The sequence below is a fragment of the Gopherus evgoodei genome, chromosome 15 (assembly GCF_007399415.2).
Source record: "Gopherus evgoodei ecotype Sinaloan lineage chromosome 15, rGopEvg1_v1.p, whole genome shotgun sequence".
Lineage (NCBI taxonomy): Eukaryota > Metazoa > Chordata > Testudines > Testudinidae > Gopherus > Gopherus evgoodei.
Window position 1 is genome coordinate 20,873,314 of NC_044336.1, and position 26,576 is coordinate 20,899,889.

General features: G+C 47.5%; 1 protein-coding gene across 5 annotated transcripts in view; it reads left to right on the plus strand.

The window, feature by feature from the left end:
* Window positions 1-4,716: 4,716 nt before the first annotated feature.
* The window catches only part of RHBDL3 (rhomboid like 3), a 128,573-nt gene continuing 106,713 nt past the window's right edge, over window positions 4,717-26,576 (plus strand). For 4 of the 5 annotated variants that reach the window (XR_003996636.1, XR_003996635.1, XM_030534546.1 and 1 more), the window contains exons 1-2: window positions 4,717-5,034; window positions 9,668-9,691. Coding sequence is in view for 3 of the 5 variants with exons in the window: in XM_030534546.1 (XP_030390406.1) it covers window positions 4,915-5,034; window positions 9,668-9,691 (144 nt within the window). In the remaining 2 variants the exon portion in view is untranslated. The remainder of the gene's footprint in view (window positions 5,035-9,667; window positions 9,692-26,576) is intronic. The other variant, XM_030534547.1, reaches the window with a different exon arrangement.

Genomic DNA, 26,576 nt, shown 5'->3' on the forward strand with positions numbered 1-26,576 from the left:
ACTTTTTTGTGTCATATGTGAATAGGTTCCTACTCCTGGAGCTTTTTATTGTATGTTAACTGACCTTTTCAGCCACTTCCCATGTAGTGGGTAGAACCGAATACCATTTTGCTTGGAATACCAGACATCACAAAGGCTGCAATACAAATGAATAAGAAGTAGCAAAGGCAAATCATGCTTGATATTCTCAAGGCTTCCTTTATGAGGTCTTGAAAATGTTCCTCTGAAGTACCTACACGCTTCGTATCCTCAGCAGCAATCCACAATTCCACATTCTGTGTTGCAATTATTATATTATTAGGCAGAGCAGCCAGGTTGTGGAGCAGGGGCGGCTCCAGACCCCAGCACGCCAAGCGCGTGCTTGGGGCGGCATGCTGCGGGGGGCGGCAGGCAGGCCGTCTTCGGCGGCTTGCCTGCAGAGGGTCCGCTGGTCCCACAGCTCCGGTGGACCTCCCACAGGCGTCCACTGGAGCCGCGGGACTGGCGACCAGCAGAGCACCCACCGCGGCATGACGCCGTGTTTGGGGCGGTGAAATGTCTAGAGCCACCCCTGTTGTGGAGTGTGGGAAACAGTCATCTAAATCAAGAAGCTCTCAAAAATGTATAAGATAGTAAATTGCCTGTAATAAAACTCCTAATTATAACCTTGTTAATTTCCAGAATATAACTCACACATGCAAGATCTTTCTCTTTTACAAAAATCCTAATTTTTATTGCACCTTTGAGTTAGTGAAAATGATCCTCAGAGATGGGACAGGCTTTCAACTTTCCAGTAATATTTTGTTTCTAATGTAAGAGAAGTTTAGTACTCCTGAAAGGTGTCAGATTGATAGCCCATCCTAATTTGAGAGAGTGATGATAAATAATACCTAGCTCTTATGTAGAGCTTTTCAGCATGACATCTCAGACCACCTCACACTCTTTTTAATGTATTTATTCTCACAAACCTCTGCTAAGGCAGGACAGTGCTGTTATCCCCATTGCACAGGTGGAGAACTGAGGCACACAGAGAGTAAGTGACTTACCCAAGGTCACACAGGAAGTCTGTGGCAGAGCAGACAACTGGACATGGGTCTCCCAAGACCTCGGCTACTTTCCTAACCACTGGACATCCGTCCTTAGATGCCAGACAGGCCTTTGCAATACAAGAGCCCTACACTGACCTGCCTCAATCCTCATTTGAAAGAATCACCTTTCACCCTGAATGATTTCTCCTCTTCACTGGTTCAGACCTTCGGCCTCTTCTGTGAGACTGGCAAGGATGATTTTGTTGTTAATGGTGTGAATATAGGCTCACTGATTGATTTATTCCATAGAAGACAACTGAACAGCCCTTACATGAGGACTGAATTATCATTCACTTTCCCTGGCTGAATTTGCACCTGTAACCCAGAGGTATAAAAGCTTCACACTTCAGTTCCAAGCTTCAGGGCTCTCATTTACCTCTCACATCTGCTTTACAATTTTAGCTGCAAAGCATTAGAAAGAAAATTCCTAACCGCTTTTGATTAAAAATTTGATGTATGTAGCTAGAGCCCAATTTATCAACATAGAGGAATAGCCCAGTACTCTTCAAAACAATGGTTTGCTTCCTAGTTTTTTCTTTTAATTCAGGGCTAATGAATAGTGCCAGAATGATAGTACAGTAATCAAATCTTTCATTCAGCCACAAAGCAGATAAAACAATACAGGGCAAGCTTCTCCCTACAGCCCTGCCAGGAATTCTCAAATTTCTTCTCGAGGAATCCACTCTAGGAGGTCAAAGGACAGGGACTGGGCTCTGATCCTGCTCCTACTGACTCCATGGGGTCCTAGCAGTTGGTGGGCCATGACCATTTTAGTAAGGTAGGCAACAACTTACTCTATGCTTTTGGTGGTCCAGAATGGCATCCTCGGTGCAGCAGGACCTCGTATATACTGTGCAGGCGAGGTCATGCAGTATGGAGATTTGTTCAACAAAATGGTGTCTGAGGGCCCAACAGAATCAGCCTATAGGTCATAGCCAGCCCAGGGGCTGCCAGCAGGACAGTGCACAACAGTCAGGCAAGCAGTGCATGCTTTGTATACAGACAGTAAGCCACTAGGTCCTGCCCTTGCCTTCCCTGAGTGCGTTTGGTGGTGGGATTTGGTGTTGTAGACTCCCATCGGCTGTTTGCCAGTTCGATGCCTCCCTTTTGTTTCACATGTCATCACGCAGCTCCTGAATGGTAAAGTTCTTCTGCAAACCAGATCTGGGTAGAAATAGTGACTGAGAAGTGAAACATTCTAGGTCCCATTACCAGCTTCTGGGCCATTCTGTCCTTTCTTGTTTTCAAAGAATACTTGCCTCATCACCTCTTTCTGGCTATCACTGGTCTGCTGGGTTTCCCCAGGCAGGTGATGGAGTTTTCACTCTTCATTTCCTTTGGCTTTGGCTCAGACTCTAACTGAAGCAGGAAGCAAAGGCATTTTTACCCTGTGGCTCAGTAATGCTACATTGCACGACCCCTACTTTGAGAATAGGCTAGCTCTGTATTTTGATTGGAATACACCAAACTTACTGGCTTTCTCTTCCTTCCAGTCAAGGTTTCCTGAAGTTTCTAATCCAAACCCCAGATGGGTAAGATTTACATCTCCATAGCTGTGAGCTTGGGGCAAATTCTTACAGTGCAGGATTAAAAAGAATCTTGAGAAATAGGACGTTCACTGGCCTGCCCAGGGTGGAAGCCTTGATTAAAAAAATAAGAATGAAACCATTAACTGCAGCTTGCCCCATTTCAGATTGCTCAGCAAAGGGAGGATGGAAAGGGGTTTAATGTTAAAACCCATCCAGCATCAGAGAAAAGGGAGCAGGGCTGCCCATAGGGGGGCATAGTGGAGATCAGCAGAGCTCAGAGAAGGGAACCTATGGGCTGGTTGCTGGGGCTAGAGCCAGCCAGTACAGCTGTCAGAGTCAGAAGGAAGAAGTGGCGAGGAACACGTTTGCAAGACTTAGTAGGTGGGGGCGGGGGCTGAGGGATGCCTACACCTATGGTTCAAACCGGGCTCTCTGACGCTGCCTGGGGACCTTCTACTTCTCCTCCCTGTGCAAACACCAGGGCGAGGTGACACTGCCGAGCGGGTCCCCCTTCCGTGACCGCCCTGCAGCCTGACCCCGGAGGAGGAGCCGGGCGCGGGGCTGTGGATGGAAGCTCAGGCCGGACGCGGCCCTCTTGCAGGGCGGCGGACGATGCGCTTAGCTCAGCCTCGGCCACAGCCCCGCTCGCTCCGCCTGTAGCTGCCCCCGGGCGCCCCTGGACCTGCTCCCTGCCGGGGAAGGGGCCGCACCGCGCTCAGCCGCCTCGGGCCCTGCAGAAATAAAGGCCTGAACTGGGGGTCGGTCCCCCGCGGCATTGCGCTTCCCCCAGCTTGGCGCCAGCAGGGAGCGGTTCAGCGCAGCGCCAGCCAGGCAGGTGCGCACCTGTGTGAGCCTCCTCCCCGAGCAGCTCGCGCAGTTGCCTGGAGTATTCCCCGGGTGCCGGGGTAGCGCCGGCGGAGGGCGGGGCTGAGCCGTTGCAGTGGAGCCGCGGGAGGGGAGGAATAGTGAGCCGGGGGGGGTTGCAGTGGGCCAGGGGTGAGCTTAGGGCTGGGGAGTTGCAGTGAGGCCGGGGGAGGGTAGGGGGGGTGAGCCTAGGGCTGGGGGGTTGCAGTGGGCCTGGGAGGAGGTTGCAGTGGGGCTGGGGGAGGGTGAGCCTAGGGCTGGGGGATTGCAGTGGGGCTGGGGTAGGGTAGAGGGGATGAGCCCAGGGCTGGGGGGTTGCAGTGGGGCCGGGGGAGGGTAGGGTAGGGGAGATGAGCCTAGGGCTGGGGGGTTGCAGTGGCCTGGGAGGAGGTTGCAGTGGGGCCGGGGGAGGGTGAGCCTAGGGCTGGGGGGGTTGCAGTGGGGCCGGGGCAGAGCAGGGGGTTGCAGTGGGGCAGTGGTGAGCCTAGGGCTGGGGGGTTGCAGTAGGGCTGGGGTAGGGTTGCAGTGGGGCCCGGGGAGGGTAGAGGGGATGAGCCCAGGGCTGGGAGGTTGCAGTGGGGCAAGGGTGAGCCTGGGGCTGGGGGGTTGCAGTGGGGCCGTGGGAGATGGCGGGCAGGGGGTTGCAGTGGGGCCGGGAAGGGCTGCGGGGCTGTGAGCCTAGGGTAGTTTAGGACGGTGTCAGGACTACCAGGAGCTGGTCCTACCTGGCGCCCCGCGGGTCTGGGCTCCCACGTGCACTTTGCCGCCCCCCCGCGATCCCTGGCGCGCGTCTGCGAAGTTGTCCCTGTGCAGCCCGGGGGCTGCCCGCGGAGCCGCCTGGCTGGGAGACCGCGCCACGTCCTTGTCGCAGCCCCCCTCCCCCTGCGCCCGGAGCCGCCGCCCCCCCCCCCCCCCCCCGAACGTCCTTCTCCTTGATTTGCAATTCTGGGCTCTGCCTCCCAAGGCTCCGGAGGAGGCGCCGCGCCCCCGCCCCCCGATGAGAGCGGAGGAGGCGATCGCAGCCTGGCCGAGCCTGGCTCGGGGGCCACAGCGCAGCGGGCTCCCCGCGTGGCGCGCAGGTGCTGGCTCCGGGCGGCGCGGGGCGAGGGCGGCCGGCTGGCCATGACCGGCGGGCCCTATGCGGAGTGCGGGGCGCTGGGCAGGACCGCGGCGGGGCGGCGGTTCCCAGGGGGCCAAGTCTTTCCCGAAGGAGCTGGCGGGGGGCACCCGTCCCGTCCCGAGCCGCAGCACACGGGCAGCAGCAGCCGCTGTCACCGGCATGTCTGCGGGATGGCTCCTGCCTGCGCGCCCGGGAGGCTCCCTGCAAGGATCGCCCCGGCGGCAGGAGCCGTGACGGAGGAGGCGAAGCTCGGCCAGGTTTGAAAGTTTGCCAGGCACCCGCTAGTTTTAATTGCTGTCAAGATCCGCGGGCCGGCGGGGGGCTGTTTCCCAGCATGGGAGACAGGCGGCCGGAGACTCGCGCCAGCTCTTCCCCTGCCGTGGCTGCCAGCTCCGAGGCGGAAGAAATAGAGGTTTTAGAGTCGGAGGATGTCTTGCCTATGGCCACAGAGGATGTAAGTTTCATTCTCCCCTCTCCCCCCCATGCCTCAGCGGTTTTAATCGGATCAAGCTATTTATAACTGAACTGCAAGTAGGGAGGAGGGTTGGTGACACCGGGGAGAGGGAAAGTCAGCAAGAATAGAGTCCCCCCCCCAAACCTGTTTGAATTGCCCCCCATCCTCCATATCCCTTAACCACATAAGCCACTGGTGAAATCAAGGGGCAGAAGAGCCTAGAGCTAAATCTTCCCCTAACAGATAAAGCTGGGAAGGGGGAATTTTTATGGTGCCAGCAGCATGCTGGCTGCTTCACAGATGAGTGTGAGGACATGGTCCCTGCCCCTAAAAGGTTATAATCTACTATTATCTACATACATTGAGACCTGGAATCCAAAAGAGGTTAAGAGGGTTGAACACTCAGCTGCCATTGACTTTCAGCAGGAACCTTGTAGTTAACTCCACTTAGGTTCCCCTGAAAAATCCCCATTTTAGGCATTTTTCATCTTAAAATCCTTTACAAATATTCATCTCTTCTGTTGCTGTGCTTACTTTATAGTGTGCATTTTTACCGTCTAGAATCCATAGGGAGTTAAGAGTTGGTGGGTTTACCTAAACCCATGGCTCTCATAAATATTTTCTGCCACTACAAGTTGTTTCTGGTTCAAGAATATTATCAAGGAATCTGTCTCTACAATAATTTTAGGAGAACTTTATAACGAGCGCCACATGGTCCATGTTCAAAGTGTGTGATCTGATCTTTCATTTTCATTGTGGGCACACACCACCTTAAATTTCAACCTTGTTCCTGGTAAGCAGCCTAACTTAGTTGTAAGCCTTAATCTCTAAAGATTCTTAAACAGCAAACTTCTTATTTACCAAGAGCAGCATCTCTGTGTTTATAAGTCTGAGAACTCATCTCTCCTCCCTCCTCCCGTCTCTTGCAACTTCCCTTCAACTGTTCAGAAGAAGATTTAGGGATCCTGTATCTCTCTTAACCCATAGATACTAAAAGATTAATTGCTACATGATAAGGAGTGCATTCATACTGGGGAAAGTATGCAGCCAGCTAAGCACTTACAGAGCTGTTTGTTTCTCTGACAGTTATTCCATTGGTAGCGCTACAGTTAGGCTTCTAATTATTCTGTTTCTGACTGCGGTGTCCTGCACTTCCTGATGCAAAATCCAACTGGTCAAATGTAGGAGGCTGATCTGCCATCGGTGCTTGAGTAACTCATTAGCATTAATGGGAGGGAGACTAGCAGACCCTTTTGAAATGTCTGAAGCATTAAGCACCAGTACAGGGAAGTGATGGAGGAAAAAAAAACCTTTATTTCCAGGAGCCTTTCACATCTCCATTGGAAGCCCTTAGACCCCTGTGAGCTCTCCCTGCCTCCCCATCTTGCTGTGCGTCCCCATCCTTTGAACAGTTTGTTTATTTAGTTTATGAAGCACAAGACACCTCACTCTACCCATTTAGCTTTGACGCCTGTTGACCTGTGGAGTGGGGGACTTGGTACTGGAATTCCAATCCAGGTCTCTTGTATCCCAGTGCAGAATGCTGATACTGGGCTACCAAGTGGTCTTGATGCTTTGAATCTTCTAGAAGTAGAGATGGGCAGTGAAGTGATAAAGTGCTGGGATCGCCTAAGATGAAAGCTGCTGTATAAGGACCTGATTCAGTGCTGATAGTAATCAGTGGAAACACTCACATCATGGACTTCGATGGGTGCTGGATCGGGCCCTAAGGTCAAAGAGTCATTTGTTATTTTGGCTTCAGTCTGCACTACCAATCTATTTTTACAGTCCTGCTGTTTCTTGGCAGGATATTGTCCCCAGTTGCTCACCCCCTGCTCCCAGTGACTTGGGAGACACCAGTGCTCTCCACAGGCAGAATCTGATGCTCTTCATATGAATCCCGCAGTGTAAATATTGAATTATTGTGGGGATTTTCCCTGTATAAAAGTGCTTTACAAACATTAGTGGGCCAATCTGGCATTTCTCATGTGCCAGATGAACATTCACTCCTTATATGCTGAATTATTTAGCTGGAAGTTTTGGGTGCATGAGGAAATTAGTATCATAGCCCAGCTAACCATTGCAATGTCTCTTAGGTAAGATAAGCAAAGAAGCGGAGGAAGCTGAAGCAGAGAAGTATAATAATAATAATAATTAATACATTTATTGTAAAGTGCCCTCCACCAAGGCATTTGGGGCATCAGCAAGAAAGAAAATTAAATAACATTTATAAATACAAAACATATAAAATGACCACCCTGTATAGCTATAACTTTCAGGGGGTGGCTTGCCCAGAGTCACAGAGAGAAGTGACCAAATTCTGAATGTTTTCTGTCCTCATGGGCCTATCCTTCTGAAAGCATCTAGATACTGGTTTTGTACTGGATTTCTTTCCCAGAGGGTAATAAACCAGGTATTGTTAGTTTCAGGAACTGAGTTTGTTTCTGGGTTTTAACACTATATGTGATCAGCAGCCAATCCCCATGTGTAACATTACATGATAGCCTGGATGGAGCATATATAATTAGGGCTCCAAGCCTCCCAGCACTTATTTATCCAGAATCATGTTTTTGGGTCTCTCTGGTAAGTACTGTAGCTGCTTAGCTGGCCTTTAAGAGAGTTCTGGTTTCCTTTCCGCTGTGGAAGAGAGAGAAGCAAGCAATGCCTTTGAGCTACTCCAGCCTGCTGTAGAATCCAGTGATTGATCCTGTAGTGTGCTCAGCAGCATCACCATGTGTTTAAAGTCAACAGATATTGAAAGTGTTGAGCATTGGGCTGGAGTGGACTCTAGCAATGGGAGAGGAAGAATGGTCTCAAGGTAAAAGCACACAGCTGAGTGAGATCTGGATTCTAATCCTGGCGCTGCCACTAACTTGCAGTGTGACCTTGTGCAAGTCACATAAATCCCACTCCAGCTCCTGTAGAAATCGCTCTGAGATCTTTCCATTGACTTCAGTGGGAGTTGGAGCAGACTTTTGAAAAGTCCTGTGCCTCAGTTTCCCCATCAGTAAAATGGAGATAACACACACCAACCTGAAGAAGTGCCAGGAATCATTTATGTGCCATCTGTAAATAAAATGTTAGAGAAGATGTTGTGAAAGTCCCCTTCCCCCACGTAATCAGTCAATGAATTTCAAGTTGGGATTAGCAGGCTGCAGAACACCCTCTGAAAATTAAAACCATTGTGTTAGGAGCACACCCAAGGCCAAACTGGGCTTTGATTTTCTTTCTCTCTCTCTCTTTTTTTTTTTTTTAAATTGGAAACTTAAGATAAGCTTGCTGGCTTGTCTGCCAAGAACTGACACACAGTCAGTCAATTCTTATACATTGCGAATCACTTAAAAAAAAGGGTGAGGTATACAAGGCAGGTTATGCTGGCACAGCCTTGACTGCAAAGGAATTTGTCAGTACAGCACTTGGAGTGACATTAAACAAAGCCAGGATTTAAAATATCCTAAAACATTAAAGCATTGGGCAGATTTACAGGGACAGTTGGGAGTTTATATTTGACTATCCACTCAAACAACAACTTAACTAATTCATTGGGAATTCAGTGAATTAATATTTAACCCACGGTCTCTCCACTAGGTAGGCAAAGCTCCAAAATTGATTGGAGGGAAATATTCCTTACTCAGTAGCTAAGACTTTAACCAGAGCTCTACTCTGCATATAACAGCAGATGCATTTTGCACTTGTGTGAAATCTGGTGCCAATATTTTTCTCACCTTGCTTTCATAAGTGAGGGAGACACAAATCAGGAGTGTTGTGCTGGGGTAGCCAGCTGGGAGGATGGGTATCCGTGGGCTTTCAAATACTATCCTGGGACTAACTCTTCTAGGGACCCTGGAACTAGCTGGGTTACCGTGTCACCCTCACATTGCCACATGACTTCTCTTCCAACTTCTTCCTTCTCACCGTGACCCATATGAACGAGGGCAGGGGACTGGACTCGATGACCTCTCGAGGTCCCTTCCAGTCCTAGAGTCTATGAGTCTATGAGGCAGTGTGATGCTGTTATGTCAGGTTTGAAAGCCCTGCTAGGGAGCTGTCTGTTGCTCAGGCCTCTCTGTTCTGATAGATTGTGAGCCTGATGGGGGATGCTGAGGTGAGAGCTTTAGGTCTGAGGTTGTGTAAAATGTAGCCAATGATTAGCTTGTTTAGTGTTCTCAAAGCACTCAAAAGCTACAGGTGTGAGTGCTAAACACGCACCTGACTCTGTATGTAGAGAGCGGATTCTCAAGTAACTCCTGCAAGGTTCTTTTAATTGCACAGCTGATGTCCCAGGGTTTATTGGGCAAACCCTTGGCACTTGACACCCCTGAAGCACTACAGAGGCATTAAACCTCAGAACTTCTCCCCTCTGCCTGGAGATGCTAACCATTATTATCCCTGTTTTCCAGTGGGGTCATGAGGCACAGAGAGGGTATGACTTGCCCAACACCTCACAGCCAGTTACTGTGAGAAGCAGGATTAAACGGCAGGAATTCCTGGATCCCTATCCCACGCGTTGTCCACTAGATCATTCAGTTATTTGCTTGTTTCAGTATATTTCCAGTACGTTTGCACTCTAATATAATTGCTTATACCTGTTTTTCCTTTTTTCCTCCTTTATGCATTGCCTCTTACCTATCAGCACTGGAAAGCTCTGTTTGATCAGGTATGTGACCAATTCCCATATTTTATCATCCTGCTTCTGGTGAGACAGGCTCTAACCCCTGCTTGCTTTCCTTTGTACGTTAGACTTTCCCCTCTGCGCTGTGCTGCTTTCATTTTCAAATTAGGGCTTTAACGTGTGGCCCATGTGAAATGAGTTTGGCCTCGATTCAGATCCCAACGCGTTGGTGTCCGCCTCATAGACACCACCACTGCAGTTACCTCCCTCCCCCCATCCCCATTGGCAGTGCCGTTAGTGCAGCTAAGGTTCTGAATGGGCCCTGGAGACTGAACTACCCTACTGTCCATAGAGGTGATCTCCCCCAGGTCAGAGCTGAGGTGGGGTTGGGTGTGTGTGTGCGCGCGTGCGTGTGTATGTGCATTCGCTCTTGCAGTGCTACCAATTGTGCTGTAACTGTTCTCTGGCTAGGGGACCTTACTTTCCAAGGCTGTTAATCCAGCACCTTCATGATGATTGCTACGTTCTTTGGGCTAGATCCTCAGCTGGTAAATTGACTTCACTGGAGCTACTTCAATTTATGCCAACAGAGAACGCAATCCTTTAATTTTAAAAGTAAAAACAATCACGTGCATCTGTTTCTACAGTGAAATTTCTAATTTTATCAAGTAAGTGTATAGGAACCAGATTCTCATTTGGTGTAAATTAGTGTCACTCCACTGACGTAGATGCTAGTTATAGCATCTAAATTATAATCCACGCTCCAGCTTCTCAGTTTGGAGCGTGGATTATAATTTTAGATGCTATAACTAGCATGCTTGCTTTGTGGCATTCCTTCCATCTAGCCCCATGAAATGCTAAGTAGCTATCACCAGGCTTTTTCTATGGTTACCTCCTTGACTTGCTTCTAACTGAACCACTGTGTAAATGAAACTGCTTTGGCTCTTAATGCCATAGACTTCTGTGTGTGACTATCAGCTTGTGTAAGTGAGCTATTCCTCTTACACTGGCATCATTCTATCTGCACTAAAGTTCTGAGGAGATTTCTCCACTGCTTTATGAGGCAATAACGTTGTTCCTGAATGTGAATCAACTACAAAACCAAAGGCTGTAGTGCGGCCTCCTCAGAGGGATGCCCTTGTAGCCAGAGGTGTCCTGATATCATTCAGTAAATAATCTGACTGCTAGCCATGATGATGTCCATTTATAACCCACTAAGATGTGATCTATTATTAATCCATAAATCTAGGTTGGGTAGCATTTGTCAGTGTGCTGCACCATAGCCAGCTGGTGATTGAAGGTGTAGTAACTAGATTATTGAAATGGTCAATCATATTTAAATCTCTGTAGTATGTTTTAATTTGTTAGCATCCTGTGTATGAAGGAGGATTGCTCCCATTCAGAAGGCAGGAATCGTAATAGGAATCAGTCGTTAGTTGGGCTTGAATGTTTGTTTCAAGCATTCTGAATTCTTGCATGTTTCAAAATTTTGCTTTACTTTGGGGCATATCCTGCAAGCTCCCTGACTGCACTGAAGTCATTGAATCCTTGCAGGATGGGGCTTTTGGCTTGTAGCTAACTTGGGCTCAGAGAGGAATCGGCAGGTTCCAACTGGGGTGCAGAGATCTTGACTGAACAGCAGCAGTGTCATGTTTTTAAAATGGCTTGATGGCAGTTGGATTTATGGTACATTTCCCTAATGACAAGGGAAACAGACTGTAAATCAAAATCTCTCATAATTAGTCACATTTGAATTAGGGCTGCAACTGAAATTTAAACCCTGTCCATAAGGCTTTATTATCAAAGAGAATGCAACCCACGAAAAACCAGTCCCAAATCCTGAGTAAATCAATACAGCCTTTGTTGCCTATGGGCAAAAGCAAAAAGCCGACGTCTTCCTTCAGCATTATATCAGTAAGACAGAAAACTCATTAGCTTAGCAATGAATAGTGAGATTCTGTTTGCCATGAAACACATTCTCTGTATCCAGAAATTCACTGCACTGAGAGAGGAATGTGTTTTGTTTAATGCCAACTGGAATCTGTGTGAAACATGAGGTCAGTTTAAGGGATTTCTGCTGCACTGGCTAGAAAACACAGATGCACTGAAACATACATCTCTGTTGTACAGTGCTAAACTTGATTCTTTCTGCATGTTTGCCTAGAGGGCGAAACAGGTGCCTAAGGATTTTGTGTGCATTAAGATAAAGGGAGGACCTATCTTCCCAGAAGTGCTGTGCTGTTACCACTCTGAAACTTGGCTAAAGATAGGTTAGCTGAAGCATGCAGGTCTCTCCAGTCACTCCTCTGGAGAAAGAGAACAGCTGGGGAGGAAGAGAGCAAGTGGGAGCCCTTGAGAATTCACATGCGGTGATCCAGCTCTGGCTGCTAAGGCAATGGGACTACCGTGAGGATAAATGTAGTGATTAGAGCTGCTTGGAAGATGATTGCTCTCCCTCCCCCAAGAGTTTTTGATAAAATATTTTTAATTTTTATTGAAAAAAGGTCTTTTAAATTTTGGGGGTTTCCCTGGGAAACTGGACATTTCTCAGTTTAAAAGTACAAAATTTGGGGGTTGGCATTTTTTGTGTGTGTAGAACACCCAAACATGAAAACAGAAACCTTTTGGCAAAGATTTCCGTTTAATCAGAAACCATATGTGTTAATGGTAAGATCTATATATTTGTTTGGATGGAAAATGTGCAACTGACTCTAGTTTGTCTCTCTGATCACTGCCAATGATCCGTGTCGCCCCCTGCAGAAGTGTGAATTGCGCCCTGGGCAGCCAGTCTGAAAATCCTGGCAGTTGAGATGAGGGTTGTGCAATTTCTGTTTTAAACAAGTAAAATAAAAAAAGGCTGGAAAACAGGTGGGTTCAGAACTGACTGCTCTTCTTTTATATACCAGGCCCAGAGTGAAATCTTGGGCTTATTGAAACCAATGGCAAAACTTCCCTGGACTTCAGTGGGGCTGAGCAAACAGATTTTCAGTATTGCAGCTCCTATTCCGCAGAGTCCATCTGTGATGCATTTTCATTTTGGGGCCATGGCCCTTATCCAGTAGTAACTCATTGGTTACTTTTATATGGATTCGTACATTTATTTATTGTGCTCATAAACACCCCCGACCACGCACACTTTAGCTCCACATCTGCCACCTCCCATGGGGCTCAGGCCGTGTTTGAGCGCTTCACACGTTCGTTTCCATTTAAAATCCTAACTCTGAACAAAGTGAGGGCTCTTCTTTTCCTCCCTCAGATCTCTTGGTTTTTTCCTCATTTGCTTTTCATTTGGAGAGGTCACATTTCTTGCTAACCATTGAGATGGATTACATGGCAGGTGGGACAGAGAGACAGCTTTGGGGGGCAGGTCTTGGCAGCGTGAAGGCAAATGTGGCCATTGTCTTTTACCTTGAGTAAATAACACCCTGGTTAATTCTCTCTCTCTCTCACTGAAATGAAGGGCTGTTTCTCAATTCCCATGTGAAGGTGGAGTTGCCTGATGGTTAAATTACAAGACTGTGAGTCAGGACCCTGTGTTCTTTCCCCAGTTTTGCCACTGGCTTTTTCTGTGGCTTTGGGCAAGTTACTTAACTTTTCTGTGCCCCTATTATCCCCATTTCAGGAATGAGTGAAACTTAATCACTGTGATAAAGTGCTTTAAATCTTCTGATGAAAGTGGGCTATAGAAATGTGCAATGTTTATTATCACAACAGACCCACATTTTTGCTGTTCCTCTAGTGGGGAGAATTTGGTTTTTCAGCAGCTTGTTGGTCAGGTTTCAAAAGCTGGAGTAATTCAGATCAGGTGTCACTTTGTCAAGGCCTCCATGTCTGAGCTGCCAAGGATTGGTTCATGGGATGGATTCCCATGTCTAAGTACCCACTACCGACACCTTGGTCAGTGTCTGTGGGTGACAGTAGGGTATTTGCTTTAAATAGACAAAGCCTTTGCTACCCCATCACCTTGGTTCATCTGCCTGTGAGTCTGGGCTGCATTTTTGTTGCAGCTGTCTGAGAAGGTATGGATTCTTCCATGAAATTTCTACGTGGGTGTGATGGTATCAGAGAAGGAGTTTGCCGAGAATCTCAGGAGATGTGTGGGCAGCTAATGGGAAGCTGGAGCTCAGTAAGAACTCTGCAGACATACCGCAGACCAGACAAGGCATTCTTGTCTGTGCCAGAGAAAATTAAATTGACGACAGTAGTGTTGGGAACAGGTGCAGCTGAGCCCATTTTGCCACCATTTCAGAAACATGGTTAAAAGCTGCTCACAGCAAAGTCCTTGCTGTTTGCCTTATGACAGGGAATAGGTAGCTTTCTTGGAAAGGGCCATTTACCCGCAGTTGTGGAGACGCAAACACAACAGCCTTGTGCTAGTGCATGAGAAAAAGGACTACAACCAGAAAGTGAAAGTGACTAGGCTAGCTTTGAGGAGTGCAATGCAAAAACCAAACAGTGTAAACAAGGGAAAGCCAATGACACTTAAGTCCTTTTGGCTCTAGGCCTGGATCCTGGATGATTGAAGGTGAAAAGTACTTTGCAGAATTGGGCCCACTGATGAAAGTTGATGGTAACTCAGGCAAAGAGTTATTTTTAAGTAAATTATTTTTATTTTAACAAATAGTTAAACACAGTTTAACACTATCTATTTCCCACGCTATAAAAGAAATTCCAGTTTGTTCATGTGGACTCTATTGAGTTAAAAATCACACTTTAGTTTGAATTATTTCCTCCTACTCTTGTTCCAGGAAAAATCTACTGGCTATGTCTAGCAAAGCCTGTGAAATAGCGTTATTTGAGGTATTGACAGTGCTTAGTGTATGGCCAATTTTTCTGTTTGCCCTGTAAAATCACTTCTTTCCTCTTCTTTATGTGGGTCTTACACATGGCAACAGGGATGGGGAAGAAGAAAATGGTGGTTATGAAACTGCAGAAACTGACAAGGGGCTCAAGGAGATGCAGAGTATTTTCTGAAACCACTTTTTAAGTTCTTTAAAACATTGGCTAGATGTCAAATTGTTGCTATCCCTTTAACACTAAACATCTTTTGGCCAATCCTAATCATAGCAACTGTCCCTACTAAGCGTAGTGTGTCAACAAACAGAACCTTGTGGGATATAATATAAACTAGAAAACACTCCTGGAGAGGGGGGGTAATTTTTTTTAAATGTGGACTAAGGATCTAATCCAAAGTGTCAATGGACTGATTCTTGCTGATACCAAGGGGCTGTGGAACAAGCTCTAAAAGCAGGATCTAGCTTTGTTTGTCCAGCTCATTGAATTAGGCACATTTGTGGGAGCGAGGGGATTTTTCCTCCTTCCCGACCAAGATTGGGCTTGTAAAAGGGGGAAAGAAACTTAAAAGCCGGGAGAGCTCATTTGATACGGCACAGAGAGGGCTCTGCATCTGTCCCATACCCTGAAGTCTAATCTCATTTACAGTTGTCAGTGTGGCCTGTTGGAGGAGATGAAAGGGGGAAGACAAGGAGGCAGAATATATTAGTCTCGAGCAGAGGGCGCTGAGAGCACCTGCCCCATTACCTTGAGAAGGGGGCAACGGCAGCAGCTGGACATGGGTCATCTGCTGCTCTTTGAGGTGCGCTGCCTATGGAACACACGATTAATGAGTCAAGGGAGGGTCTATTGTAAGCCACAAAGACTCGGGACTTAAGTAGGGCTCTCAATCCTCTTTCTTCGCGCAACTGCCATCACTTTACATTTCTCAAGTGGAGTAGGGGCGGCGCAGCCAGCCGCTGTCTGAGACCACAAAGCCTCCCTTTCTCCTCCCTCCCCAAACTGCTGCTGACCTTTGTCACGCAGCATTAACCTTTTGACTCTGCCATTTTGGGCTTTAGGTTGGAAAAAGTCAATGGAAATTAATTGCACTGTGTATGGTTTTTTTTAAAAGAGAATGTGTTGGGAGGGTGGGCGGTGGTGTGTCATTTTTCTTGAACAATGGGAAGTTTCTTCTGTGCTGATACTATATGGATCCCTCTTTCTTATAATAATGATTCCATGGTGCCCTTCCATCTGAGGATCTCCAAGTGCTTTGCAAACATTAAGCCTTCCAGCACCCCTGAGAGGTGCGTATTTATCATCTTCCAGCTATGAAAGAAGGGAAACTGAGGCACAGAGCAGCCAAGACTTGCCCAAGATGGTGCAGCTGGTGACTAACAGAGCTCTAATCCCCTGCTTTAACCAGAAGGCCCTCTTTCGTCTCCCTTGCGGGCCCAGGACTGCAATCAACTAGGAGGAGTGGGTAGGTGCCCAAGAGATGGGGAAGTGCTACCAGGTGTGGTGAAGACAGATAAATGTAGTTGATCTTAAATACCTCATGAGTCAGGTTTTTGAAGCCAGGTGAGCACTGCTGTGTGCACTCACATCAGGTGTTTCCTTTTAGATGGCCATCTATCTATATAAGAACAGCCATGCTGGGTCAGACCAGTGGTCCATCTAGCCCAGTATCCTGTCCTCCAGTGGTGGCCAATCCCAGGTGCTTCAGAAGGAATGAACAGAACAGGCAATCATCAAGTGATCCATCCTCTGTTGTCCAGTCCCAGCTTCTGGCAGTCAGAGGCTAGGGACACCCAGAGCATATGGTTGGATCCTTGGCCATCTTAGTATCCATCGATGGACCTATCCTCTGTTAACTTGTCTAGTTACTTTTTTGAGCCTCATTATAGTTTTGGCCTTCTCAACATCCCCTGGCAAGGAGTTCCGCGGGATGACTGTGTGTTGCCTGAAGAGGTACTTCCTTTTGTTTGTTTTAAAGCTGCTGCCTGTTAATTTCATCGGGTGACCCCTGGTTCTTGTGTTATGTGAAATAGTAAATAACACTTCCTTATTCACTTTCTCCACACCATTCATGATTTTATAGACCTCTATCATGTCCTCCCTAGTCATTTCTTTTCCAGGCTCAGCAGTCCCAGTCTTTTCAATGTATCCTCATACGGAAGCTGTTCTATCAGCTTAATCATTTTTGTTGCCCTTCTCTGAACCTTTCCCAATTCTAATGGCTGGTTGTTTTTTTTTTACCCGAGATGGGGTTGTCCAGAACTGCATGCAGCATTCACGGAGTGATCCAAGTATTCATATGGCCCTTATATGTGTGCCTCACAACACCCAGGGCAGGGCAATTATCTCCACTGTATGGATGGGGCAGTGAGGCACAGAGAGAGCAAGTGAGGTGGTTAAGGTCACCCATGAGAGCTGTACTGGAGCAAGGAACTGAACCAAGGCCCTTGACATCCTCGGCTAGTACCTGAACCCCTGGACCATCCTATCTCATTGGTCACTTACTCATGCAATACCTGGCTGGTGTTTGTATGCACACCTGATTTAGGCAGCCAAAGAAGTCTATCTGTGCAATGTAATTTGCCTAGCTTTGAAAATCTGGCCTAACATGCTTGCTTTCTTTAGATGGATCCCAGTGGTGAGAGCCACATATACTAGAATGAATATTACTTTGTTTGCTCCTCAGTATTTCAGTGCTTGTCATTGTGTGTGTGTGTGTGTGTGTGTGTGTGCGCTTGTGCATACGCCACAAAAGTTACCTGCAGATTATTAGTATCTTCTTGCCACATTCAGTGCAAACAACAAGAGTAACAGCTACCCTAGAGAAGGGGATATCTCCCCTCGCCCCCATCTGCAACATTTGCAACCACTAAAGCAGCAGCAGGCCATCATGTCTGATGTGATCCTCAAATGTTGTTTCTGTGACTACTACTCCCCTGCTGATATCACATAAACAACATGAATATTTATTAATAAACCTGTCCCACCCCTTTCCCCAGCCCTGTCCTTTGCTAGGACGCTCCCTTCCCCATCCCATGCAGCTCAGCTGCCAGATTCCCCACTTTACTGGCCGTTCCATTTCCCATGCCTGGCTTCCCTTCCACTAACTTCCCAACAGGTATTGCATCAGACTGTTCGGTTGGTTATTGTTAGCCATGAGTGCAAAGCCTACTGGGAATAGAAGCCACCATCATGATTTGGGACTGGGTACCCCAGTGGAGACAGGGGCTCTGGCAGGTGGGACTAGAGGAATGGATGCTTCTGGCCATGACAGTGATTTTTAAACTTTCACGCACACTCGTGTGTGTGTTCTCTCTCTCTTGCTCTCTTTACAAATTGCTGTGAATCGCTTCTGATTTTTAAGGGGAAAAATGTGGGTGACAAATTTCCATCCAGACCTACTGGGTAGACTGGCTAAAGGCAGTGGAGCAGTGCAGGTTGTGGCAGGGCTGATTGGCTACAATGAGTTGATCAGCTCCCCTCTTCGAGCTAGGGTGCATGTTTCTGATTCCTCCCCTTGATCTAAGTTAAGAATCCTGCTCGCTCGCTCACGCTCTCTCTCTCTCTCTGCTTATTGCCTTTCACTTGCCTGCCTCTCTCCCCACCAATGATGCCAGAACCAGTGGCTTTATTTCTCTTTCTGCTCAGCTGGCATCTTGGGAGGATCACCTGCTGGGACCTCCATAGGGATATCTGGAGACTATAAAATGGCTTATGGGCCATGGCTTGCCATCTTTGCCCTGACTCCAATGGGAATTTTGCCTGTGCAGAGACTGCATGTTCAAATATTGCAGGCACTTCCTATTTGATTTGGCCCAAGTGTGTTAGGAAACCATAATAAATATATTGAATGCACAGAAAAAATGCTAGAAGGATGAGTCCAGTCTTAAACAGCTCAGGCGCGTTTGTCAGCTTGATGCATCTCTGGATTTGTAAAACCTTGAGGAAGTTTCTTTACAAAAATACATTTCTGTTCCCCCTTTCCATCTCTGAGACGCCTGGGAAACCAGATGCGATGGAAGTCAAATTGCACTCAGATGATTTTACCTCAGCATTGTCAGTGTGATTTTCAGTGGCATACTTACTCTTCCATTTCAGTTTAATACGCTGAGTGGGTTTTTTAGATACATGCTTACTAATGCGTTGTTTGGAACATTTCATCCTGCTTGTGAAAAACCATTAAGGCAATATTAAGGTTTAAGCTTCTGTGTGGTTTTTATCTTATTTTAGTATTTTTTCTTAAAGTCTTAGAGGCAACATGGCCAAATACTGCAAATACTGTATGCAAATTGCCTGTGTGCTTCGTCTCACTCCTCAGCACTCTGATATGATTGTGGGTCCTGTCTCTATAGGAACAGTGCCAGCTGGCTAGCTAGTCAAAATAACTTGGAGGTTTCTCTCCCTCTCTTTCTCCCCCCACACTCCCCCACCCTTATCACTTATGCTTGTCACATTTGAAAGGCTTCCAAAGTTACCTTTCAAGAGATCTGGTAGGTGAGTGCTTTCCCCTTAGATATGAAGATCTCACTGTGTTTCTATAGAGCGGTTGTTGCAAACCCACAAGTATATGTTTAGAAAATAAATGCAGCTGTGGTGTGACAAAATCCAGGAAATGCCTAGCTGAGGCTATGATCTGCCTCCAGTTCCTCACTCTGTCTAGCTTAGTGGCTACACACGCTGGTCTGAAAACTGTTCAGTGTCTGATGATGCCAGATCTCCTGAACTCAGAAGTGTGCAGACCTCCTAGGCAGGTGATTTGGTAGATGGCATTCTCTTCTCAGAGCCGGTCATTTAGCGTAGTGCTGGGGGCACTCTGAGGATGGATATACCATGCTGGAGTGAGGGCAGGCTTCGGAGCATTTGTGTTAGTGTAAATTCCAAGGACATTTTTGCAAGAGTAGTCGCTAAGCCTAGTGCCCTGGCCAAATTCCCAGCTGACTAATTGTGTGCTGCTGACAATGCTGCAGTTTCACTTGGAAAAATTGGATCTCACTTCCCCTATTGTGTGTGGCTTGGTTTTTCAAAGGCCCCAAGAGAGTTAGGCACCCAGCTCAGTGCCTTTAGGCCTCTTTGACAAGGCCAGCTTGTGCTGTATATAGTATATTTGAGCTCAGGCCCTTTTCAGCTACTTCAGCCCAGCAGGCAGTGCAGCCGCTGCCATCTGACCCAGGGCTGTTGCCATATCATGCCAGTGATTTCTAAGCAGGTCATTATGCAAGAGGGATGTTTCACTGGGCTGCCATCTCACTGCTCCCCCTTGTCAGCTGCACTGGGGCTAATCCACAGAGGACCTGCTCTTGAATAATAGGCTACACTTGTCAGAGGGACTACCTGACACCATGCATGTCACACAGTTTGCTTCTGAGAGGGTGCCCAATGGGAGTTCATCTTTCACTTAAAACACAAAGATCCCTGGCAGGGTTGCTATGGGATCTGGTTATAATTGGCACTGCGCATATGCTGGGGCCTTACTCGGGGTCAGGGAACCATCAGATGAAGGAGTCTTACTGCAGCTTTTAATTCTCTCTTCCCTTCCCAAACCCCGAAATAAACCCTTGCATTGGTGAGATGGTTTTTCCCCCCACCATTGCTTGGGAACAGCTGTGCGGGGCAACCTTACGCTGCTGGTGACCAGAGTAATGATGGGTGAAACTGATGTTAAACAAACCCAGTCAATCTTCCCTGTAGAAACCATTCTTCACGGTCTCTGATACTTGACATACTATGTGTAGCGTCTGCTTTGGAGCTTTTGGGAGGAGACAATCAGATGGGAAAAAATAATCTAGGTAGTCAGAGGAAAAGCCGAGGGTCCGATGCCTGATGGCTACTGATAAATTTCTGGAACCAGGCCCTTCTTAGATAGTTCTTTACCTAGCAGCTCTCCCCTTCCTGCTGTAATCCTTTAGTTATAGAAATGTGGCTGAGACTGAGGCCTGGTATACACTACAAAGTTGGGTCGACATAAGCTGCTTTATGTCGACATCATGATGTCAGTGTCTACACTACGATGTTCCTCCCACTGATGTCACTTGCCTGCTATGTTGACTTAATTACTTCACCTCCGTGACAGGCTGTAGAGAGGTGTAATATAGACACTACATTGCTCACGACGACTTATCTGGCTTCCAGGAGCTATCGCCCATTGTGACCGCTCTGGTCGCCGTTTTCAACTCCGCTGCCCAGAGCAGTCACTCTGGTGCAGAGGCGAGGACATGCTGCTTTTACAAGTTGCTGCATGCTATCCTCTGCAAATGTACCTCTTGTTATGATCACAGAGTGATATCCCCCCACCCTTTTCCCCTGTGCTTTGAACTTTGCAACCCCTTCCCAAGACACTCTGCCCTAGTGTTGCAGTGGGATAGCTACTCATGATGCAGTGCTCTCTGTGTCAATATAAGTGCTGCTACTGTGGGCACACTCCACCGACACAAGGAGCATCACGTCGACATGCGTAACCAACATATTACTGCAGTGGCTGTATGTCAATTTAAGTCAACTTAAATTTGTAGGGTAGACGTGCCTTGAGACTAACAGAGACCCTGGCCTCTGCAGCAAACTAGCTTCTGGCATCTGACTGTGATGGGATGGTTTGCTGGGGATATTCTGAGGGTGGACAGACAGACTGCTTGCTTCCAAGACAGAGACAACCATCTTAGCCAAGGTGAAGAACGGGAAACATGATACAGACCAGCACAAGAGCTTAATCCTGCGTGGTTCTGAGCACACTGATCCTTATTCAGCAAAGCACTTACCTAAGTGATTATATGGGATAATTCAGCTCCTTAAAGTTGGGCATGTGGTTAAATACACTTTGCTGGATTGGCACAGTAGTGCTGGGGACCTTGCAGGACTGATCCCTCGAAGGAACAGGTGATATGCTATACCATCCAAAATATTGGAAACTAAATGTTTTATTTCTGCTGATTTCCTGCCAGCCTTTCACAGGAGCTTTCATTTAGGCCTACATTGGGAGCAGGAGCAATTGACAAGGATTATTTTTTTTCCCTTGACTGCTTTGCTAGAGCCCACCTAATCTATAGACTGGGTTAATACTACAGCTTTTAGGAAAGGGTAGAAATCTCTGTTCAGCCATGTTTGAGAGAGTCCTGGTTGTGATAACGTAGTTCTGCTCTCCAGGTGGCATTGGAGTCTGAGGTAGGGGCACTAGCTTGGCTCTCATCTGGGTTTCTCCTGATTTCCTGGAGTGCAATCAGTTAGCAAATGCTAGAGGCAACAGCAAACCTCCTTGCTGGGCGAATCCTTTGGGAAGGATTGTGGAATGCTTTGGGAATCCAAACATACACCGTGCTGGCTGGCATTTCTAGAGAGACTCTATATAAGGATGTTGTCAGTTGACATCTTCTTCCTTCATGGATCTTCCTTCTTCCTTTTTTATAGTACTGGTGCCTATTCTCCCAGCTACTCTCCCTCTGTGCTTCTGATAGTGGAGACAAAAGGTGGTGTTTTCTGACTCATTCGTTCATGTGCCAGTCATTTCAGCACTGGGAGCTGTTTGTTTTGTGGTGCTTCAGAGTCAGCAGAGGGAGCTCACACATTGTTTTTGTGGGTCCTGCAAAAATGGTGGTTTTATTTAGGACTTTTTTTTTTTATAATTGAATGGTCCAGTTGGACAACCTGGCTTGGGAAGTGTTCCCTCCAGAGCAAAGCTGTAGCCTGTTAGCAGAGCAGGGGGTGGGAGGTGAACTGACACAGCCTTTGCTGTACCGCTTTTGTTGATATACAGAGGATGCTGGTGTCCAGGGAAATCAGCCAGTTCTAGCTCTAAATTCACTGCTTAAAGAATATTATTAAGCTATTCATTTGCTTTGCGATTTTCTGCATTCTGCTTGCCAGTTTGGAGAAGTATTTTGGGTTGCATTGACCCAGATATAGGGTGCGCGTGCATAATGGCTCTCATGTCTGTCAGCAGGTTCCATATCCGGCATCTTACCTTTGGCATCTGCCCTAGAACTCCATTATAGTAAAGTGGCTAGGATACAGTTGACTGGGTTACCGAGAATAACATGGGATGGAGCCACACACACCCTGTTTGTCAGTGAGAGTCTCCCCCTCCCCCTCTTGTGATGCAGTTAAACAAAGCAGTAAGTTCCCAGCCTGCAATCCTGTGAGGAGATTTACTTTTGTTACACTGAACAGTCCCTTGATAAAATCCATACCCCACAATGTCAGCACTGAGGACCTTCAGGGGATTTGCTAACATCGTGTGTGTATGAGACAGCCTCTCATCCTGAAGGTACCCGCTGGAATACAGCTAAGTGAATTTCCCACTAGTTGCACTCCAACCAGGACAGCAACGCAGGGGCCTCTGAAGTGCTATCTGTATGCACCACAGCTAATAACGTGCCTTTAGCTTACTTTCGTATACTGCCTTGCATAGCATCTATAGAGGAGTGCGTTAGGCGGACAGCCACCCCATCCCACCCTTCACAGCAGAGGGGGATAAGGCCCAGGACACCAGAGCAAACCACATCTCTTCCACAAAGGTGCAATGGGCTGTTTATACACACACACCTGATATGGGACATGTGTTAGGGCAGAGACTATGACACTGAGCTTTGCCTTAAGGTCATATTTATGAGTTCTTAATCAGCCATGGTGTTACGGCCACATAACCTCTCCAGAGGTGACAGCCATCAAGGAGAACTCCCCATGGGGAAGTCTGTTTACTGTTGCCTCCCCAAAAGTTGGCATGTGTATTTGAACCAAGCTGTATCCTTCTCCTTTTGGGGTCCCCAGGGTTGAACTCTGGCATGATGCATCGATTTATAGGACAATTTAGGATTGCTGTGGTGGCCAAGAAGAGCTGGAGCAGAAAGTCATTTGCTGGCTGCTGATTTTATGGGCCTGGTAAATAGTCATGAAAGGTGCAGTGACAATTCTCTGGGCCTTGCTTGGTTCCAGTTGACTAGCAGCTCCATCCCATTATTTGACCGTGTGGAGTAATAAAGCTGGGAAAACTAATTAACTTCTTGGCCTACTGAAAAACAAAGTACTCTGCTTTTGCAAGCAACTATGAGTTTATGGGCTAATAATCCCGTGTTAATGACAAAAAGTATAGCCACAACACACGAAGTGTGTTCCCTTTGGCTACTTCTAAGGCCAAATGACATCTTGGAGAGCTCTGCCTCGCTGGAGATAGCTTGGAGTTCAAGGTCTATTGTTACACTTCATCCTTTTAATTATTCACCTGGTTGAGGCTTTAAATGAAGCTACCCAGGAAGATTCTTTAAACAGGCTGAATAATGTAAAGCAAACTTAACCCTGAGCTTTATTGATGCTCAGTCTGCTGTGGAGGACACTGGGTCTGGACTGCCCTAAGCACTCTACTCCCCTAGGGTCCATCTCTGTTTGTTTGTTATTCACAGAGAGCCTCTTGCTACAGTATCCGCTACACCAGCCTTTTCCCTCCAATGGTAATAGCCGGGGATGAATCGGGGTAGAGGAGAGCATCTGTATCTTCCCATGTTAATGGGAGAACCAGGAGTTCAGCACCTCTTGGATTTGGCCCTACCAGAGGAGGGAATTGCACACCTCAGTGATGATAAATGAAGCCAAGGGCGTGATGTTTTTGGAGTGCCCCACTGCCCTGCTCCTGGCATTGTCTCTGCTCAGTGAGGGTTGCTGGAATATTTGTCAATAGGGTCTGGAGAATCCCACTTTAGTCTTCTCTGGAGCAGTTCAGTGGGGGCGGGAAAGGTCGTGAAGACAATCTAGAGAGACGCCCTGTGTCGTTTCTCTCTCTCCCTGCGTTTTTCACCAGAGTTTCACCAGAGAGTTTCAGAGAGTTTTTCACTCTCTCTTCGGCTGTCGCCAGAAACTGATACCTGTTTAACCCTGCAGATGGGGGAAAAATGCAATAGTATGCTTGCTGACGTCCCTGCTCTTCTACCTGCCCCCGGAGGCAGTCACCTGCTAGTGAATGGGAGAGTTTTCTTTAAAGTCGTTGTAACACCATCGTTCAACCAAGTTGTGGTTTTTATTACTGAGAAATGTGTGTACTGCCTGCAACTGTGTTTCCCCAAAGAGCTGGGTAGGATTTCTGTACAGAATCCATGGAAAATGTGTGGCTTTCCTGCCCCCCTCACCCGCTCCCTGCTCTGCACATTTTTTGGAACCTATAGGGGAATGCAGAACTGTTTGGTATTGGAACAATTTGCTGATTTGCAAGCAGGCTGTTTAAAAAGGCATGAATAACTCCTAAATCCCCCAAGCAGCCTTCTGCATGAGAGGGGAAGGCACTGGGCTGGGACTCTGGTGATCTGGATTTAGTTCTTGGCTCTGCCACAGACTTCTTGTGTGACCTCAGGCCAGTCACTTAATCTGTGTGCCTCAGCACCCTCTCTATCAATTGGAGGTTATCCTTCCTTTCTTTCTCTTGTCTGTTTAGTTAGTCCCTACCCTGCAGAGCTTACCCTCACTTACAATGTGTTTGTGCAGCACCCAGCACAGGGAGGCCTTGGTCATGCTTGGGGCCTCGAGGTGCTTTTGTAATAACAAAGAGCAATAGCAATGATGAACTGTTGCCCAGCATTTGGACCAAGTACAATGACTTCCTTTGGTTGTTGATGGAACAGAAAGATACTTGGGCATTGAAAGAGAAACCAAACCCAGGCCACTAAAAGTGGACAAGCCGCTTTCCCCCACCTCTTTCTTGTGGTGGGCAAGTTTGAGCTGTGGGGTAACCTAGGGACCACCTAGCACAAGATTATTGTTCTTCCATCCCAATAAAACATTACAGAACCAATAGGTATTTGACCTCTCGTTTAGTGTGCATTCATAGCTGTTAGTATACAATTCTGCTCTCTTCACACATTAAATCAGCTCTCTTGCAGATTTTCACCTCCCTTCTGTATCTGACAGCCTGGCAGACTGTGTAAAAGGGGGATATTTTTTCTCTGAACTGTTCCGACACTTCCAGTTTGGAGTCTAAAACATAGTTTGTCTCATGTCTGGCTCATGGCTTGTGATATGAGCCTCACTGCATGTCATGTGGCTTTGGGTACAGGTGCACACCTGCCCCTAAACTGGCACTGTGTATCTTGGTTCATTTGAGAGGCTGAAATTGCATCATCTTAAACCATGCAAAGGGCAGAGAGCTTCTGTTACTGGAATAGAGACTGTTCTCTTAATTGCAGTTCTTGACAGTGGCATCTTCTCCCTCTGGGTCGCTATGTTCCGACTGCCCTGTATGGAACCACTCCTCCTCTTTCTATTCTGTTCAAAAGACGATGATGTAGTGTGGGCTGGGTTGCCAGGCCTGGTGGTCTCTCTGTGTCCACAGCGCTAGCACAGCAGCTGCAGGACAACCTCTCCTATGTGCTTGCCCTGTGCCTCAACCCAGGGCTGTCATTTTCCATGGCCATTCAAGCCTCCTCTTCTCAGCTGATGGGTGCCAAGGGGTGTTACCTGTAGTGATGGCATGTTGTGATGGGCAGATCTGTCATCAAGATCTGGGCTGAGGTCATCCGCTCATGTCCTGCCTCGCCTTTCTCCTTTTATCAAGAAAGTGCTGACCTCTACAGGAGGGAGAGGGCTGTAGTTGGCGCTGAAGTTCAGATCTGGATACGAGCTGCGCCGAGGTCTGGGCAGGCCATGGTTGCGCCAGAGGGGTTGATGTGGTCTGTTACAGAAATACCTGGCTGTGAAGTGTGGGCCAGGTCAGAAGTAGAAAGTTGGGTGTATATTGGATCTGGAGTTTTGGGCCTTGCTAGAAGAAATCTGTTGAGTGCAACAGGTATAACAAATACACCAGCATTATTTAGGGGACCCTGTCCTATAACACCTCCAGCTGCTCAGTGTCACAGCACAGAACAAAGCTCCAGTCCCCACACAGTGGCATATGTACTAGGAACAATCTCTACTAGGGAACCACAGGGAGCAGTCCCACTCTGGATGAGCCGGTAGGTCTCTTCCATCCCCCTCATAGACATGCATGGCATTTGCCCTGGCTGGGATTTTTGACAGCACTCGGTGTTGGCCTATTGATCTCAGCAGGAGTTTTACCCTAGACTTCAGGGGGAGCAGAGTTAGGCCAGAGACGGGCACTTATGAACACCCCATCCTGACACTCACAGGGCTGCCTGTTGTTGCTTTAGAGAGACACAAGGGAAATGGC